This window comes from Protomyctophum parallelum (assembly GCF_964188405.1).
Source record: "Protomyctophum parallelum genome assembly, chromosome: 14".
NCBI lineage: Eukaryota > Metazoa > Chordata > Actinopteri > Myctophiformes > Myctophidae > Protomyctophum > Protomyctophum parallelum.
Genome location: NC_139709.1, coordinates 20,047,527 through 20,064,512, shown reverse-complemented (window position 1 = coordinate 20,064,512; position 16,986 = coordinate 20,047,527). Strand labels below are relative to the sequence as shown.

Below are 16,986 nucleotides of genomic sequence, written 5' to 3'. Positions count from 1 at the left end.
AGTCCGAAATTCTCCTTTAAGTTGACACTTTATTTGATATTGTTATCCTCAACATAGTGATTTGTATTCCAACTCCAGATGTGGTCTCTGGGAAGCGTCAAGAGGCATGTGTTGGATGCCATCTCCCAGTGCGAGCAGGAGGTGAGGAGGCAGGGCGAGGAGGAGCAGCATGCCCCATGGAGGCTGTACATCCGCAAGGAGCTGTTCGCACCGTGGCACGACTGCTCGCTGGACCCCGTCAGCACGGATCTCATCTACCGGCAGATCATCAGAGGGCTCAAGTTGGGTGATTACATCTGTAACAAGGTGACACATATTCAATTCTTGCCGGGAGACAATGGAGGGATTTTCATTTATCATGTTTACTTGTGATATGAGATTAACTGAAAACCTTTTTGAGTGGTGTAACGGCTATGTGTGTGGGTACCAGCACGAAAGTGTGTCCGAGCACGAAAATGTGTCCGTGCACGAAAATAGTGTTGTAGTGTTTGTTCACCACCAAGTGTCACTGTTGCACAGCCTAACACACAGACACACACCGGCCAGGGAGGAGGGCTTGTACAGTACAGTACAGTACAGTACAGTACAGTACAGTACAGTACAGTACAGTACAGTACAGTACAGTACAGTACAGTACAGTACAGTACAGTACCACTCACTTCAGACGAGTCTGATTTTTTAATCCTGTTGGGGAATTTAGGTTTTCCAGCTGTCAAAATTAAGTACAGTAGCATCTAAAACTAAACATACATACAACAGGTTCACACTAATGCACTCGCCCTACAGTATGTACAGCAGCCGTATAGAAAGTCACTTTGTAAACGGTCAGTTTTGTTGTCCAATAGAATCATTGTCTAGAATGTCTACTGGTTTTGTGAATGAAATTAATCTCACAGTATATTCCCTGTGTTTGCTCATTCCAACACAATATCTAGACATTTTAAGTACACATTGGTGCGGATATGGTAATCAACAACTTTACTACGGTACTTTAATAATACCAATTCCTGTAGAATTGGTATTGGTAATTGGCCCCAACCCCTCAAAATAATCATCTTTGAACTGGCAACAAGTAGTAGTACATACTACAAAATAGCTATATTCACTTATTTTGCTGGAGACCCCCTGGAACTCCCTCAATGACCACTGGGGGTCCCCAGACCACACGTTGGGAACCACTGGGTTAAAGGAGTTTACCTGTGTCACTCAGGAGGATGAATACGTCCAGCTGGCAGCCAAGCACTACCGCGTCCAGTTTGGCTTGGACAACCGTCCCGAGAACACACGGAAGGTGGTAGAAGACTGCATCACTATGTCACTCGTGGAGTCCAAGTCTCTGGCAAAATGGCTCCAACTCATCAACTCGGCCCACATACAGGTCATACAGATGGACAAAGTTTTTCTTTTTTCACATTAACAAACTAAACTGATCTAGCTTTATGTTCGCTATTCGCTAATGAGAAACGTTGCCACGCAGGAGATTAACTACAGTGACAAGAAGACAGCCGATGACGTAAAGGGAGAAATAGTGGACTTTGCCTGTGAGAAATGGCCCGTCGACTTCTCCAAGTTCCATGAAGTCATGATGACCTCAGGTTAGCACCACCACCTCCACGCCGGATAATATACAGTGCACTTTGAGAGAAACTTAATTCCGACATTGCTCATCACTTCACGGGTAACGCTTCACATTTTGTCCTCACCCATACAGGGCCTCCACTGCCTAAAAGCAGGTTTGTGGTGGCGATAAACAGCAGTGGTATCTTCTTCATGGATGGAAGAGACACAAAGTTGTTGGTGCTGCCCTATATTGAGGTGACTGGAATTCATATGACGAGGTAAGCAGCAGCATAGGACCTCGAAAACACGAACAAGCCATAGGGCTGATAAGGCTTATCACACTCTCAGTGATTTTACCACTCCCCTCCCCAGGGCAAATTAATGTGATAATATGAGTGCACATGGCTATTAGGGTTAGAGTTGTAAATAAATCCAAAAGAAAAGACAACAAATTGTATTTGAGGCCATATATCAACATGGGAAGAGAAATGACCGGCTATGAAAGGCAATTCAAACTAACAAATGGCAACACCTACGAGTGGGTCCAATACTAATAGGCTATAGGCAATATATCAAAGCCAGGTTACAGGTATTTGACTTTTATGAGGTGGTGAGGCAATAGGTGTTTTGCACCTGCAGATAGGTCACTGCCTTCATGGGACATGAAGACATATAAACACAATAGAAAAAACAATAGAGCATGCAGCACATCCACTCACTCAACGCCTTCTGAGAAAGAGCTGTGAGGCTCGAAATGTCACGTCCACTATGGTGTAAGGAACCTTAATACATATTTTTAAGCTTTGGAGCTTAATTCAGTGTGCGGACCTTATCTTTTGTATGTATGCCAATAATTTGTTGAAGCAGACATCTTAAACGGCTCAATTTTCACAGATTAACAATCTTCTCAATGGTGAAGGCTTGTAGAGATTGTTCTTGAGAGCTTGCAATGATACAATAGCAGCGGTAAGATCATTTTAACATTGAACCGGTGTTATTGTACAGTATTGGGTTGCATTTGTGTATAGTTATTTTTAACAGAGCTTGTTTTAGATTAATCGGTTAAACATTTACAATGCGTAAATGTGTGCATGTTTACACATGTAAACATTTACACCCCCAGTGGTTTTGTTAACATATTAGACATGGAGGTAGTAGTACTCTTATCCAGAGTGGTAGAACTTCAGTGCCTTGCTTAACGACAAATTGACAGGAGGACACAGTGGCTGTATTGCAAGCCCCCAGTGAAGCTCTCCAGTGTTGAAGCACTCTGCCCTAGTTGGAGCGTGAACTGCAGGCGGATCCGTGGATTCATGACGGGGAAACCCCGTGCAGCTGGGTTTTAACCATAGAGTATATATAGTTTTTAAGTTTTAACATTGAGCGCTCGGTTGACCACCAGAATTTGGTGGTCAAATGCGGAAGTAGGCGGTTCTTCCGGGTGCTTCAAAACGACACTGAGCAACTTCCACTGACATGAATAGCGGGGGGCGGGGCTATCGCTCTGGTTCAGTCCCTATCCTTTTATTACTCTCTATGCTGTATTGTGGGGATGGAAAATGGTCACCTCCTCCTGGCTGAGCGCGGTAGGACAACCGGTTTGTGAGCAGTGGCGTTCACACACATTTAGAGGGCACTTGAGCAGGTACTCAAGTGAAAAGTCTATCTGTGCACGCCACTGCCTGTGAGTGATTACATTCTGGTTACTGTACATGCATCATCAGTACATCAATCTATCCATCTCAATCTCCAGCGATGGTACAGCCAGCGGGCAGTTGGTGAGTCTGGACATGCTTGACGGGAGTTACGAGCTGAAGTGTCTGGATGGGGACGACATGGCTGCTCTAATGCACCTGTACCTGGAGGGCCTGAAGGAGCGCTCCGAGTACGCAATAACCCAGCAGGACGCCAGCAATCCAGGTAGGACGTTACAGCAGTGGATTTCGACCAGGGGGGTTCCACGTGGTCCTCAGCTAAATGATGGAAAGTAGGTAAACAAATGGATCCTTATAGATCTTTAACTCTTGAGAGTGTAAAATTAATTAATTTTTTTACTCTCAAGAGTCCATTTGTTTACCTACTTTCCGTCATTCAGCTGAGGACCACCTGGAACCCCCTCAAGGACCACTGGTGGAGGGTCCATTTGGTTTATTTTTACTTTTTTACTAATTTCAAATTGCATCATGGCGCGTTGTGAAATTGTATGTGTATGTGTGTGTGTGTGTGTGTGTGTGTGTGGCTAGTGTACAGTTTTTGTCGATTAAATCGATTAGTTTAATTAAATGTTCCCCATGTCCGGCAGCCGGGGGTGTGGAGTCGGAAATTTGGTGTATAAATAAATATATATATATATATTTTTTTTTTATTGGCCTAAAATATTGTCTATATACATACATTCATGAATCCACTTGCTGACCGGCTGTCGGTCTTGAGCAATTTGTTTTACAGTGGTTTATATGTGCCCATACCATTAACATCCTATATAAGGAAGAAATGTCAAAATTTCATTATGCTTTAAGTAGCACGTGACGTGTCAAACTAGGGGTTTTTCATGATTCTGAATCCATTCCAAGCATTAGTTTTGCAAAAAAACATTCCTTGGGCTAAAACCGTCATCACAATTGTGGTCAGCACATTTTGGGCGAATTTGGGTGGTTATGGAGTGTTTTTTGTGCAAAACTAATGCTAAAAAAATATATATACACCAAATGTCCCACTTTAAACAAAAGAAGCCTATTGGCTGCCGGACCCCTATCTGTCTTTACAGGAATAGTATAGATTGATAATTAATGTTATCTGATAACATCAGTGCATCTTATTCCCTCTCATTCCTTTCTTTTACTTTGCTTCTCTGTTCAACTCTCTCTTTTATTCTCTCACCAGACCCCATGTTTCTGGCCTGTAGACGAGGTGACCTAGTGGTTGTGAAGAAAGATGCAGACTTCAGTGTGGAGAGCAGCTGGAACCGGGCGACACATGAACGGACCGGGAAGACTGGTGCAGTTTATACCGATAACCTCAGGTTTCTGGCCACCCTCAGCAAGCCCCCTGATGCCACACTGGTAGGAAGTAGGAAGTTACCTTGTTACATCATTAATGGGGAATACCACTAATTTTCAACATTGAACTACTGGTATGTAATTAATATGCCTTAGAGTTGTTGTGTGGAAATAATAATAAAATAAAATAACAAAATAAGGTCAATACATTGGAGACATTTGAAAGAAGACTGAAGTTAGTAGGAGTAAAAATAATAGCCTTCCCTATATTGCAATCATTTTCATGTAGACCAACCGGATGCCATTTCCATTGAGAGGCAAAGACACTACAGTTTTTAGCATGGTTTTAGTTACCTGCAACTTTAGGTCTGGTGTGACCGTGTGAGTCATGACCGTGTGAGTGTTACTGATGAATTGCCTCTGAACCACCTAGAAACTGCTCACTGTGAGTCGAGAGGGAAGCCAGAGGAGGATGTCGTCAACACCACCATCACCAAAAGGCAGAGATGAAGCAGTGGCCCCCATGTCCCTCAGAGAGTTCTCCATTGAGAACTTCAGGTGATGAGAAACACAGCAGGGTGACACTAATAGCCGAAACGTCTGCCATGTGATGTAGAGATAAAGCAGTTGAAGATTCATACTTGCTGTGTGTGACAATTTACCTATATTTCTAAACACAGCAGGGTAGCAGTCATTTTTAGAGACCTGGTCAAAAAATGCAACACAAATTTCCAGATGGTGACAAAAACCTTCATTCTCTTGCTTTCAACAAATTTTCTGTCTGTAGCCTGTGTGTGTAATACTGTGTATGTACAGTATACTGTCTAATTGTCATTTTGTGTGTTGATCTCAGCTGTTCCATTCTTGACCACAACTCTGCTACAAATGACTCTCACAGAATGTCACGTTCTGCCACATGTCACTCACAGACAGCCAAGTAAGGATGGGGGACGCCATGGCACGTCCAGAGGGGGCACCAGAGAGAAACTGTGGGCCTGCTCCAGAGAACCTCTCAAACAGCCGCTGCTGCCTAGCGTGGCCCGTAACTCTGAGCTCAACCCCCTGGCCTGTAACGCCTTCACTGATATCCTTCTAAAGTAAAAATCAAGCTGCAGTCCATATGTTTTATGTTTATGATTTTGCAATTGTAGCCCCCAGCCAAGACCCAGCCCGCAACATCCCCACTTCCGCGCAATGCTACAATCTGGCGTAAGTGTAATATCCTTGTGTGAGGGACATGAGGGACATCGTGTGCGGCGGTCCCCGGTGTGAAGTGAGAAGCGCGAGGACGCGCTTCAAAGACTGGGGGGTTGATTGTAGCCGAAAAAGGTACAAAGACATGCACATCCAACCCAAACTTGGGCAGGTGCCGAGCGTTGAGTAGTAGTATACACAGATAAGGAAATGAAGATACTCGCACACTGTGGGCTCCGATGCTAGTGAAGTGCCTTTATTTGCACAAAAAAGTTGACTGTGATGTTTCGAGCGAAATGTCACAGTCAACTTTTTTTGTTATCGGGGTGATTGTAGCCCTCAGTCAAGACCTGCCAATCGGGCTCAGCCCTATTGGCACGGTAGGTTGTGTGTTGGTCTGGCGAGTGGGAGCCCCGGGTTCAATCCCCGCTTCCGCGCAATGCTACACTATGTTTGCAGTTAAGTTAGCAAGTAAGCACTAAGCACAAGCAAGGAAAATACATGGTAATGCATCAAATGCATAGAAAATAGTAATCTGGGATCATAGGTACCTGTCATAAGATCACAAGAGCCTATCATAGGATCATAAGAACCTATCATCAGTCTAAACAGTATAATATCAAAATATCTATAATGTGTACTTTGAAACTATACACTCTTGGTGTGTATAGTGACTATATGCCAGGTTTACAAATGACCTGGCATCTGTGAATATAGCATCTAAATTACATTTTAGCCTTTGGATAAGCCTGCAAGGTCGTTGAGGCTACTAGCAAGTGCTACGGGCTAAGGTGGAGTCTGAAGAGATGCGTCTTCAGATTACGGCAGAAGATTGGGAGTGAGTCTGCAGTTCTAACTGCAATGTACCTGGTCTGTTTTGTTTTATCCCATATCGGAGATCTATGAAACATCTACCCCACCAAGACAGACAGAATCCCTGATTGGCCAGGAGAGATATTATAACCTTAAGACAGTACTACTTGTCACTGTCAGCCAGTATGTGCTACCCAACACTAGAGTTAAAATGTCTCAAAGGCGTACGAAGGCCGGTTACCTCCAACCACTGCAGATGTGCAATGATGATGATGATGGTGATGATAATATCATATCTCTTTCTTGTTTTGGGGTTACTACCATAGCTGCTATGGTAGTAACCCCAAAAGGGACACATTTCACATGCTATGGCATAGCATGTGAAATGTGTCCCTTGCATTAACCCATCCTAACTATTCGTAGCAGTGGGGAAGTGGCATCAATAATTTAATACAGTGCCACTGCCAATACCAGTTGGGGGTTAAGTGTCTTGCTCAGGGATACACATAGACACATAGACTGGTCTGGGAGGTCCGAGAGGTAAACCAGTAACCTTATTATTACCGACAGCTTGTCTACCCACTCAGCTACGGCCACCGGTAATGGCTGTTATTGTATTAGAAAACAGATTGGTTAAAATAAAGTTGTATTCAGTCAAATAATGGCAATGGCATTCATGGCAGTGAATTGTATTTGCTGTGTGCATCTGTCTGACGTGTCTGTCTGTGAACAAACACTGTCTACAGATTTTCATGAAGGTTTCTGGCAATGGTTCAGGCTACCCTACTGGGATGATAGAGATGATACATTCTTTGGTGGAAAAGGTTAAAGTTTAATGTCAGAATTACATATTTGGTTATATCTCAAGAATGGAGTGGAGCGGAACAACAACTGGTGTGACGCTAAGGTTTTTTATTTTGCTATGGACCATCCCATACTCTATGGAGAGGAGTCTTCCTTGACCTTGGCCGCCACCCATCCTGAAGTACATGGGGGACTACCCCATCAAGCATGCTCGCAGCCCCCTAGAGCTGACGGACCAGATCTTTGGACCTGCCACCCAGTACGAGGCTCTGCAGGATGAGATCTACTGCCAGATTATGAGACAGATGACCAACAACAACAACAGGTACTAGCTTGTGTGTGAATATGCGTGCGTCACTGCGTGCGTGCGTTTATACTTACTAAATGCTCTAATGATTTTGCTGTAAGCAAAAGAAAGTGCTGTAAGCTAAATCATTATAACCTCCTCTCCATCTCTCTCTCTCTCTCTCTCAGATTGAGTATGGAGTTTGGCTGGCAGCTCATGTGGTTGTGCACAGGCCTGTTCCCGCCCAGCCAGAACCTGGTGAAACATGCCACGCGGTTCCTGGAGTCGCGGCCCAGAGACCCTCTGTCCAAGGGCTGTCTGAAGAGGTTACACGCCATGGTCAGGTACACCTGTGGTCAAATAGCATGCACTGATGGGGTTGTGCACGCATAGCAAAATGCAAACTGAATACAACTGTCGGCACAACGTTTTTAGACTATTTGAAAGTTAAAGAGTTAAATTAACACACATAAATGCTCTCTGTTGTACCTCTTTGTGCCGTTAGAATGGATCCCAGACAGCTGCCTCCCCATCTAGTGGAAGTGGAGGCCGTTCAACAGAACAGCACACAGATCTTCCACAAAGTCCACTTCCCCAACGATACAGAAGACGTAAGACCAAACCATATAAACTGAAACCTTGTCCAGATTTGGAGGCAAACACATATACATACTGTACACATTAGATGACTGATGTCATAGACTGGCTACATGAAGTCCAATATCCACATTAAACCATGCCATTATTAGTTAGCAACTTATCTTGCTTTGCTTATTGTCTCCACCAGGCCGAAGGCATGTGGGGAGAGTATGTTTTGCACTCCGTCCGTCCGCGTGTCCGTCCGTCCGTGTGTGTGTCCGTGTGTCCGTGAACAGCTAATCTCGGCCACCGTTAACCCGGTCGATGCCATATTTTGAACACACACTCCCTGGATGCCAACGATGAACCTCTGCCCCAAACTTTCCAGAACAGCCTGTTATAGCGCCACCAGGAGGCCGCTTTGTGCAAAACAAGTTTTTGCACAGTACACCTACAGATTTTGTCCAAACATCACGCAAATTGGTACACAGTCTCTCTAGAGCCATTCAACGAAACAGGTCTTTCAGATTTCTCACACTCCATCCTGATTGGTTAAGATTGGCTTCCAAAGTTCACAGGAGTGCTCAGTTTCAAACAAAATGCTGCAAATCATGAACACATCGCGTGATTTCCGTGAAATTGTGCACCCACATTCCCACTAGGCCGAGGACGAAATGCCACATGAACAATTTCAACTCAGCCTCAAGGTGGCGCTATAACTGGCCAAAAAGTGTTTTTACCTCTAACTGCACGGATCTGTGGATAACCTGGTGGAGACCTGTGCCCAGAAGGGCACTTTTTCTAGTTTCTTATTGGCTCTTGCCTCTTTACGCTTGGTCCTTTCACATGTGACCAATAAATAACACGAAAATGCATCTACAAATATTTCATATCAAACATTTGGTTTTGCCTCATTGATACAGGTTGATGCAATTTATCAATTTATTTTAATACACTTTTTTTTGGAGCGTCGCAGTCCCGCCCCCGACGAGAGCCCAGGAAATAATTCCCTGTTCATTTTCCCCATAGACGTTTCAAAAAGTATTTATTTAAAGACGTTTACGCCGTGGACAAAGCCTACTCTTTTTGTGACAAATCATGACAAAGGGGGAAAAGGTAGGGTACAACACTTTATGTTTTGTTTTTATTCCTACTAATTATTTGATCTGCCCAAAACATTGTGTTTATTGTCATGTTTTGTCACAACAAGAGTTGGCTTTGTCCATGGCGTAAACGTCTTTAACTAAATACTTTTTTGTTTTGTTTTTTAAGATTTTATTTTTGCGGCTTACGCCTTTTATTGATTTTTGAAGGGACAGACAGTAGGCTGACAGGAAACGGGAGAGAGATGGGGGGATGACATGCAGTAAAGGCCGTGTCGGGTCCGGGAGTCGAACCCGCGGCACACTGCGACTGGATTACCAGTCCGGTGCCCAGACCGTTACGCTACGGCCTGGGCCAACTAAATACTTTTTGAAACGTCTATTGTAAAATGAATGGGGAATTATTTCCTGGGCCCTCGTCGTTCTGAACGGGGGCAGGACTGCAACGCTCTATTGCTACGTAATATACATGGTCTGTCAGCTTACTCATGACACAAATAATTGTCTACAGATATACTGTACCATACAGTATATACTCAAAGTCGACAATTCAGTGTATGACTGTTGGACTGTCACTTTTTCACTGTAGCTGTTTGAAGTGACCTCAACAACCAGAATCAAGGATCTGTGTCGTGGAATAGCCTCTACGCTCGGACTTAGCTCGTCCGACGGCTACAGTCTGTTTATGAAGACCTCACTCAAAAAGGTGTGCTATTGTAAAAGAAATATGATTTTTTTTTTTTTATTCTTTGTTTTCTCTTTTTCTGTATTCTGACTGTAACTGCATTCAGATTTTTTTATAGAACTGAGTTGATTAAGCTCTGTAGGCATTAGAAGGGAATGGCGCCAGATTTCTATTTGTAAACACATCAAGACTTCAACACCAAAAACGCTTCCATCTGTGTGAACATGCACTTCTAATCGATAGATAACAGAGAGTATCAAATATTATACATTGTGACATAGTGGAAAAGTAATTAAAAAAACTATTTGTCTATTATTGCAGTATATAAATCACACACCTTTGTTCTATTTCTACCAATGGGACAGGACGGTAATAACAACTGACAGCTTTAGACTTTTTTCCCATAATATATCAATCTTTTTTCTCCCCTAGATTGTTAGTTTGGACGACCGGAAGTATTTCTTTGACAGTTTAAGGGTGACAGACCAGCCTAAGAGAGCAAAGAAAGTCAAAGAAGGTGATGGTTCCTTAATTAATATTAGTTTATGGATCTTGTTGTTCCATTTTCAAACATGCATTGTATTATATGTATTAGGTTGTACAGACCTGATGTACAGTATGTGTGTTATTTAGTTTTTGCTGTTATTTTCTGTCTTTCTTTCTTTCTTTCTTTCTTTCTTGAGATGTGATCACTTAATATGATTTGCCATCATAATTCTGTCACAAGTGACTTAATCCCTTTTCTTTTCATCACCAAGCAATGAAACAGACCAAACATCTTCTGGGTTCTATGTTTTAATCTATAGATGTGAATATATAATGTATTTCCCAGGCATAGCGACCCCTGCTCCCTACCTGGTCCTCTTCATGAGGAAGTTGTGGTTCAACGTTACTCCCGGCAGAGACATAACCGCTGACCTGTCGTTCCACTTCCCACAGGTCAGACTCACAGCCACAACACATTCTAGTCTCCAACACTTCCAATTCCTTTTCACAAAGTATGTACGTCCATGCATTCATAAAGCACATTAAAAAAAACAGATGTTGAGTGCTGTAATACCCTCAGAGGGACCAAATAAGATAACCTCCACTTACTCTCATTTAAAGGTAGTGTAAGTGATACTTTCTTTGTTCAAACAACTTAGTTAAAGTTAAACCTTTGGGTGCGCCGATGGCCTAGTGGTTAAGTAGCGTACTACAGTCTCATGTGCAGCCTGTTGGCGAGTCCCGGGTTCGATTCCTGAGCCTGGCGGACCTTTACTGCGTGCCACTCCCTGGCTCACTCCCATGTTTCCTGTCAGTCTCCACTGTACTATTGAAATAAAGGCAGAAAGGCCCCAAAAATATATATTTATTTAAATGTTAACGTTCTATATTCTGATAGTATACAGGCACAACAGGTCTCTCCAGCTCTTTAATAAACTGAAAATATACTTTCAGGTGGGTTGCCAGTTGCAGTCTACTGAGGATAGAGTACCGATTTATAAGCTTCATGTTCCAGTTGGGGCTAGTGTTCGAGTTCAAATGTTGTCATCACTTCCACTTTCATTTGTTTATCCTCTATTATACTGTTTAAGTTCTCTTTCTGATTTTCTGATTCAAATACATATTTACCCTGACTGTGTGCATGCTTGGCAGGTTATTGGTGTCTGTGAACCAAATAACGTGAACAGATGGGTGAATCTTCATGACAATTGGTGGGAATGTGGTAGTAGGCCCAGGGCTCATAGGCTAAGCATGGGCTACACTGAAGAGATTTGGGTCAAAAAAGTCAAACGTCAACTTTTTGACCCAAATCTCTTCGGTGTAGCCTATGAGAATGGGCTACACCGAAGAGATTTGGGTCAAAAAGGTCAAACGTCAAAGCTTTAGCTTTTATTAAGACTTAGTCAGCATTATTCAAGAAATGTCTGACTTCGGTGTTGCCTTGAGTTGGTGGCAGAGTACAAGCGTCAGGAAGAAATATCCTCCATCGCACGACAGTGCATCTAACAATGCATCGCGATGCCATACGGTACATTGTTAGATTGGAGAAATGTTCCTTTCAGCAAGTGATGTGTGTGAGCGATTATAAATGAGATGCTCTTTTCACCGCCACAGGAGCTGCCTAAATACCTACGGGGGTGGCATAATTGTACCAAGGAGGACATGATCAGCCTGGCTGGACTCCTCTTCAGAGTCAAGGTAGACTCAGACAAATCGCAGTTTGTCATGATCCCCAAGATGCTGAGAGATCTAGTTCCTGCTGACCAGATGAAACTCATGTCCCCTGATGAGTGGAAGAAGGTAGGACGAGAATGGAGGTTTAAAATGACTGAAAGGGAAAGGGATGGTTAAAATGTAATTGGACAAACACAAAGCGATGTAAAAGAGAGAGTGGTGATAACAGAAGTCCAAAATGCTTGATTGTTACATGATTCACGCAGACCTCAGTTGGTTCCAGTTCCAGTTACATTGATTCAGATGTGATCATATATTATCCGATTCTTTAAATGTCTTACCTTTAAGTGTATCACAAACGGTGTATCCCACTGTAACTCTGCTACACTGCTGGTGTTTTCTGCTATCTTCCGGGAGCACAAGGATAATGATCTGTAGAAGAATTGTTGGCCCATTGAAGTCAAAGTGTATCTCCATACACTTCAATGGGCAAACTATTCTTTTACAGATCTACTCTTCCATTGCTATGGACAAACACAGATGACTATTGCTATTGCTATTTTGGTCAGTATAGAAGTACAAAAGACAGGCAATGGTGAGGATAAGGAGGAACAAGGAATAAGTGCCTTTTATGTGACTGTTATTGATGTAACTTTAGTGAATAATTTGAGCTGTGCTATTATTTGCAGCACATCATCTCCTCCTATAAGCAGCAGGCTGGCATCACAGTGGACGAGGCCAAAATCGCCTTCCTTAGTAAAATCTTCCTCTGGCCGACCTTCGGCTGTGCTTTCTTTGACGTAAAGGTAAGCAATCTTGATCGAATGGAGATTTATTCAGGGGAGAAAATAAATGTGATTTCAGTGCTGATTCATTTTTTTCTTTGCAGCAAACAACTGAACCTAGCTACCCAATAGTGCTCAGAATTGTCATCAGCAAGCAAGGTGTCAGCTTTATAGACCCAAAGACAAAGGTTTGTGCATGACTCGTATTAACTAACACTTGGTGATTGTTTCTCGCTGATCTACTATATCTATATCACTATAGTAATAGTATTCTTGTCTCAATAATGGGACGTTCACACTGTATGCAGTGTTCAATGGCAATAGATATTGACTTTGTTTATTGTTTTTTTCACAGAAGCATTCAAGTCAGGTGTTTCAATAATTATAGTATTGACAGCTTCTCTTTAGTAAACCCACAGTAACCCTACAAGTCAAATTTTAAATAAACACATTGCATTTTACCCAATAAGAGTTGAAAATAAAAAGCAGAACAATAAAGAGACAACACAAGACAATACAAAACAGTACATGTCCATGATACGTCCATAATCTGCGTTACAGCACAGCACCCCAACCACAGTAGACCTACAAATCAACACTCCAGACCTCACATATCCTCAAGCAGAGACAAATTGAAAGAATGAACCCCATATGCTCCCAAATCTACCAGAAGATCCGTTTAATGAGAATCTAATCTTTTCCAATTTTAGACAATACAAGATGTCCTTTATCCAGTGAGTGTGGGAAGGAGTCTCCGAGCTATTAGAGTGACAAAAGCCAAAACATTCTTCTCTGGTTTAGAGAGTGAGGGTACTGAGGGGAAAACACCAGATATTGACTGCTAATTGAGAGTGATTACCTGTTTGTCAGACTTGTTATGCTCTAGGGTGACTGTGAGCGCAGCAGCATTTTGTCTGCGCCGCTCAAAAGTTCAAGCAAATTCAACTTTGACCCATCATGTCACCAACCTTTCAATCACTCACTTCAGATTGGTCTGATTTTTTTTCACCACTTGCTGCTTAGCTTGCGCTGACTGCATCCGGTGTAAGAATACTAGCTCAATCAGTCGTATTTATGTCCCACTGCTGCATACTGTTGGTTATTCTTCAATGTACAGTATGTTGTGAATATTTTACAATACAGTTGTATTCCATCATGTCGTTTCATAAAAATGCTATTTAGTTTTGATAAAACAACAGTATTGCTATTGTCTAATAATTATGATATAAACCCTTTAGGAGCTTCTCGTGATGCATTCTTTTAACCGCATCACCAACTGGTACAGTGACGCCACGTATTTCCAAATAACCATCGGTAACCTATTGGGAGCCAGCACCTTCACCTGCGAAACCTCAGATGTAAGTGGCACGACCTGTATCTCATAGAGAAATGTTTCACCCTATTTATAGTTTGTAGGATAAACCAACTGATTATCTCGTTCACTCTAGGGCTACAGAATGGACGACCTTCTTAGATCCTACGTCAACATGTATGAGCAAGAGAGGAAGACTGCTTTGCGGCCGAGAAACAAGATGTTCTCATGAGACCCTGTGGGAAAGAAGAGAGTACAGGTTTAATCGTTTTTAGACACTTTATTTATTGATTTTCATTTCACAAAAGAAAAACAGATGTTAACCATGAACGCTAATTCACTGAACCCCTCTCCCACCAAAACCCCAGTGATTGTGAAAAAAGTTTGCTTTTGACTAATTCTATAAAACGAGACCAGGTTATACCCCTGGAGCTAGCTATGTTGATTGTATCTCAATTTCTCTGGAATCATAGAGAATACTTTCCGGCCTTAAAATGTGCCATAAGTGTAAGTGATATATATGTTTTGTTAGAACTAAAAGACACATTAGTAATAGTAAACAGAAAATACATTTTCAGGTGCGTCACCAATTTCATCCAATCAGGAGAGAGAACCTATTTATCAGATATTCATCAAATTATATATATATCTTATATGCCAGTTTAGCAATATTCCATTGTGGGGTAATGTGTTGTTGTTGCTGTTTTCTTTTTTTATAGATTTTAGACATACTCCCTTTAGCACCTAATGGAAATGTTCTTGGCAAAACTATGCACCTGTAAGTATCTGAGAAAAAAAAAGTTATTTGGAATATTATAATCTGTCTGTAGTGTTTTAAATTAAAAAATACGGCTTCAACAAAAAGGTCACCAAAGAGCCGCAATAGTTTTTGTTCTATATGATCAACAACTAAAGGGGTGCATTTGTCTAATCTTGACATACGTTGAATGAAATGGCGTTTAATTGTTTTTAAAATGTATAGCCATGTCGAGTGTATAAAGGCTTTTTAATTTAATCCTTGCTCCAGACAAGAGTCTAGAGTGTGCTTGAAGCCTGTCCCGATGGGACCCCTCTTCTCCATATACAAAATGTTTTAACTTCGACCACCTCGTTTTCACTACAAGGACTGGAGTCTTCATATTTTTGATATCTCAGTAGCACTCTGCTCTGCCCTATTCTTTCAAATGGTTTCCATTGCAATGTTAGTTATTGTCAATTATACAATAAAGCATTTTAGAATACAAATACTTTCTTGCTTTCACAGATTTATTCTTAATCTCCACAATAATTAGCCAGGGTGAGATAGATTTAATCAAAATATCACTAGGACAGTCCTATTTCTTTGTTTGTTTAGATGTCAGTTTGGTTTGCTGAAGTCCTTCCCCAGGTTCCTCAATCCTTGCTTCAAACATTTGGCAAGACACCCCTGGCATTTATTTTGACTAGCCACTAGATGGCATCGATGGTAAAATATTGTGCACGTGAACCCATGCCCAGAGGTTCCATAACTGTTTTTATTGAAATATTCTGAAAATAAAGGTAAGACCACCAAGAGAATATACAATGATGATTTAATGTATTCCCATATCACGACAGAACAAAAAGATTTCCTTTTTTGCAAAAGTATCAATACTGCAATATTGAAATACTCCGTTACAAGTAAATGTCCAGAATTCAAAATGTACTTAAGTAAAAATAGTATTGGCATGATGGCATCAAAAGTAAAAGTAGTTTTCAAATGTCTAAAAATCTTTTGAAAATAGCAGATCTACAAGTTCACAATGCGTCACACAACAGTACATAGGGCTGAAGTGGTTAGGTTATATGTTTTGTAATAATCTAAATCTACAAATAACTATAGTAATTTAGGTTTGGAATTTGGAATTTGGAATTACGCAAGTAAATACCTCAAAATTTCCACTACTGAACATGACATTGGGTGTAGTTAGCTGGATCCACTTCTTAATGGCATTCCAAACTGAAATTCTAGAATGCTGCTGTGTCGCTAATATTTGGAGTATTCAAAAGTGAGTTGTGAGCCTCAGTGAGTTGTTCCAGATTCATGAAACATACAGTAGGCTTCATCATACACTGTGATATACATGCTTGACAATATATCAGAATATGGTTTCAGAATGCACTACTTTCAGTTACAGTTCTAGTAAAACAAAACGCCTGCAGCTACAGTTCTACTAACGCCTAGCTGTATGGCATGCATTGGTGCTTTATGTTTGGTGGCAAAAGGCAGACTTTCCAAATGGCAGAAGAAAAAACTTTTGGGCCTTATCTGATGATGGGAGTTTGTGATAACAGATGGTAATTGTAATTGCTTCTGTACACACAGTAGAGAAGTCATGTATTATCAGGCCAAGTCGCCAAGATAAATTATACAGGCACCTTGTGGAGCAAGTCATTTGTCATCTCTGCACAGGCTGAGTGGGTTTCCAAAATGGCAGCCAACTCTCCTTACCTTCCCTGGGACATACAGTATGTGATGTTTCAGGAATGCAGCTGACTGTCACCGTTTCCTTACCACACAATGCATCTCCAAATTCATATCTGTAAAAAGGATACCAATACACCATGTGAGTGTGCCTATCTGCATTCAGCTGTGTGGCGTCGACTACTTATACAACCCGGCTCATCGCCTGTCAAGACTATTGCTCCGTTACCATGGAAACCCTCTGACCAAAAAAAAAATCAGGT

At 41.7% G+C, this 16,986-nt stretch overlaps 1 protein-coding gene across 1 annotated transcript in view; it reads left to right on the top strand.

Annotated features, from left to right (window-relative positions):
• LOC310871163 (unconventional myosin-VIIa-like) overlaps positions 1-14,540 on the top strand; it is a gene marked incomplete at its 5' end in the record, with an annotated part of 34,568 nt that extends 20,028 nt beyond the window's left edge. The window contains 20 exon segments of the mRNA XM_083782652.1: positions 79-306; positions 1,211-1,378; positions 1,478-1,595; positions 1,712-1,838; positions 3,314-3,480; positions 4,444-4,622; positions 4,993-5,117; positions 5,489-5,651; positions 5,654-5,656; positions 7,553-7,695; positions 7,845-8,000; positions 8,162-8,267; positions 9,928-10,044; positions 10,456-10,540; positions 10,856-10,962; positions 12,124-12,309; positions 12,873-12,989; positions 13,073-13,156; positions 14,207-14,326; positions 14,417-14,540. Coding sequence (XP_083638778.1) covers positions 79-306; positions 1,211-1,378; positions 1,478-1,595; positions 1,712-1,838; positions 3,314-3,480; positions 4,444-4,622; positions 4,993-5,117; positions 5,489-5,651; positions 5,654-5,656; positions 7,553-7,695; positions 7,845-8,000; positions 8,162-8,267; positions 9,928-10,044; positions 10,456-10,540; positions 10,856-10,962; positions 12,124-12,309; positions 12,873-12,989; positions 13,073-13,156; positions 14,207-14,326; positions 14,417-14,512 — 2,595 coding nt within the window. The 3' untranslated portion in view covers positions 14,513-14,540.
• Positions 14,541-16,986: the final 2,446 nt, after the last annotated feature.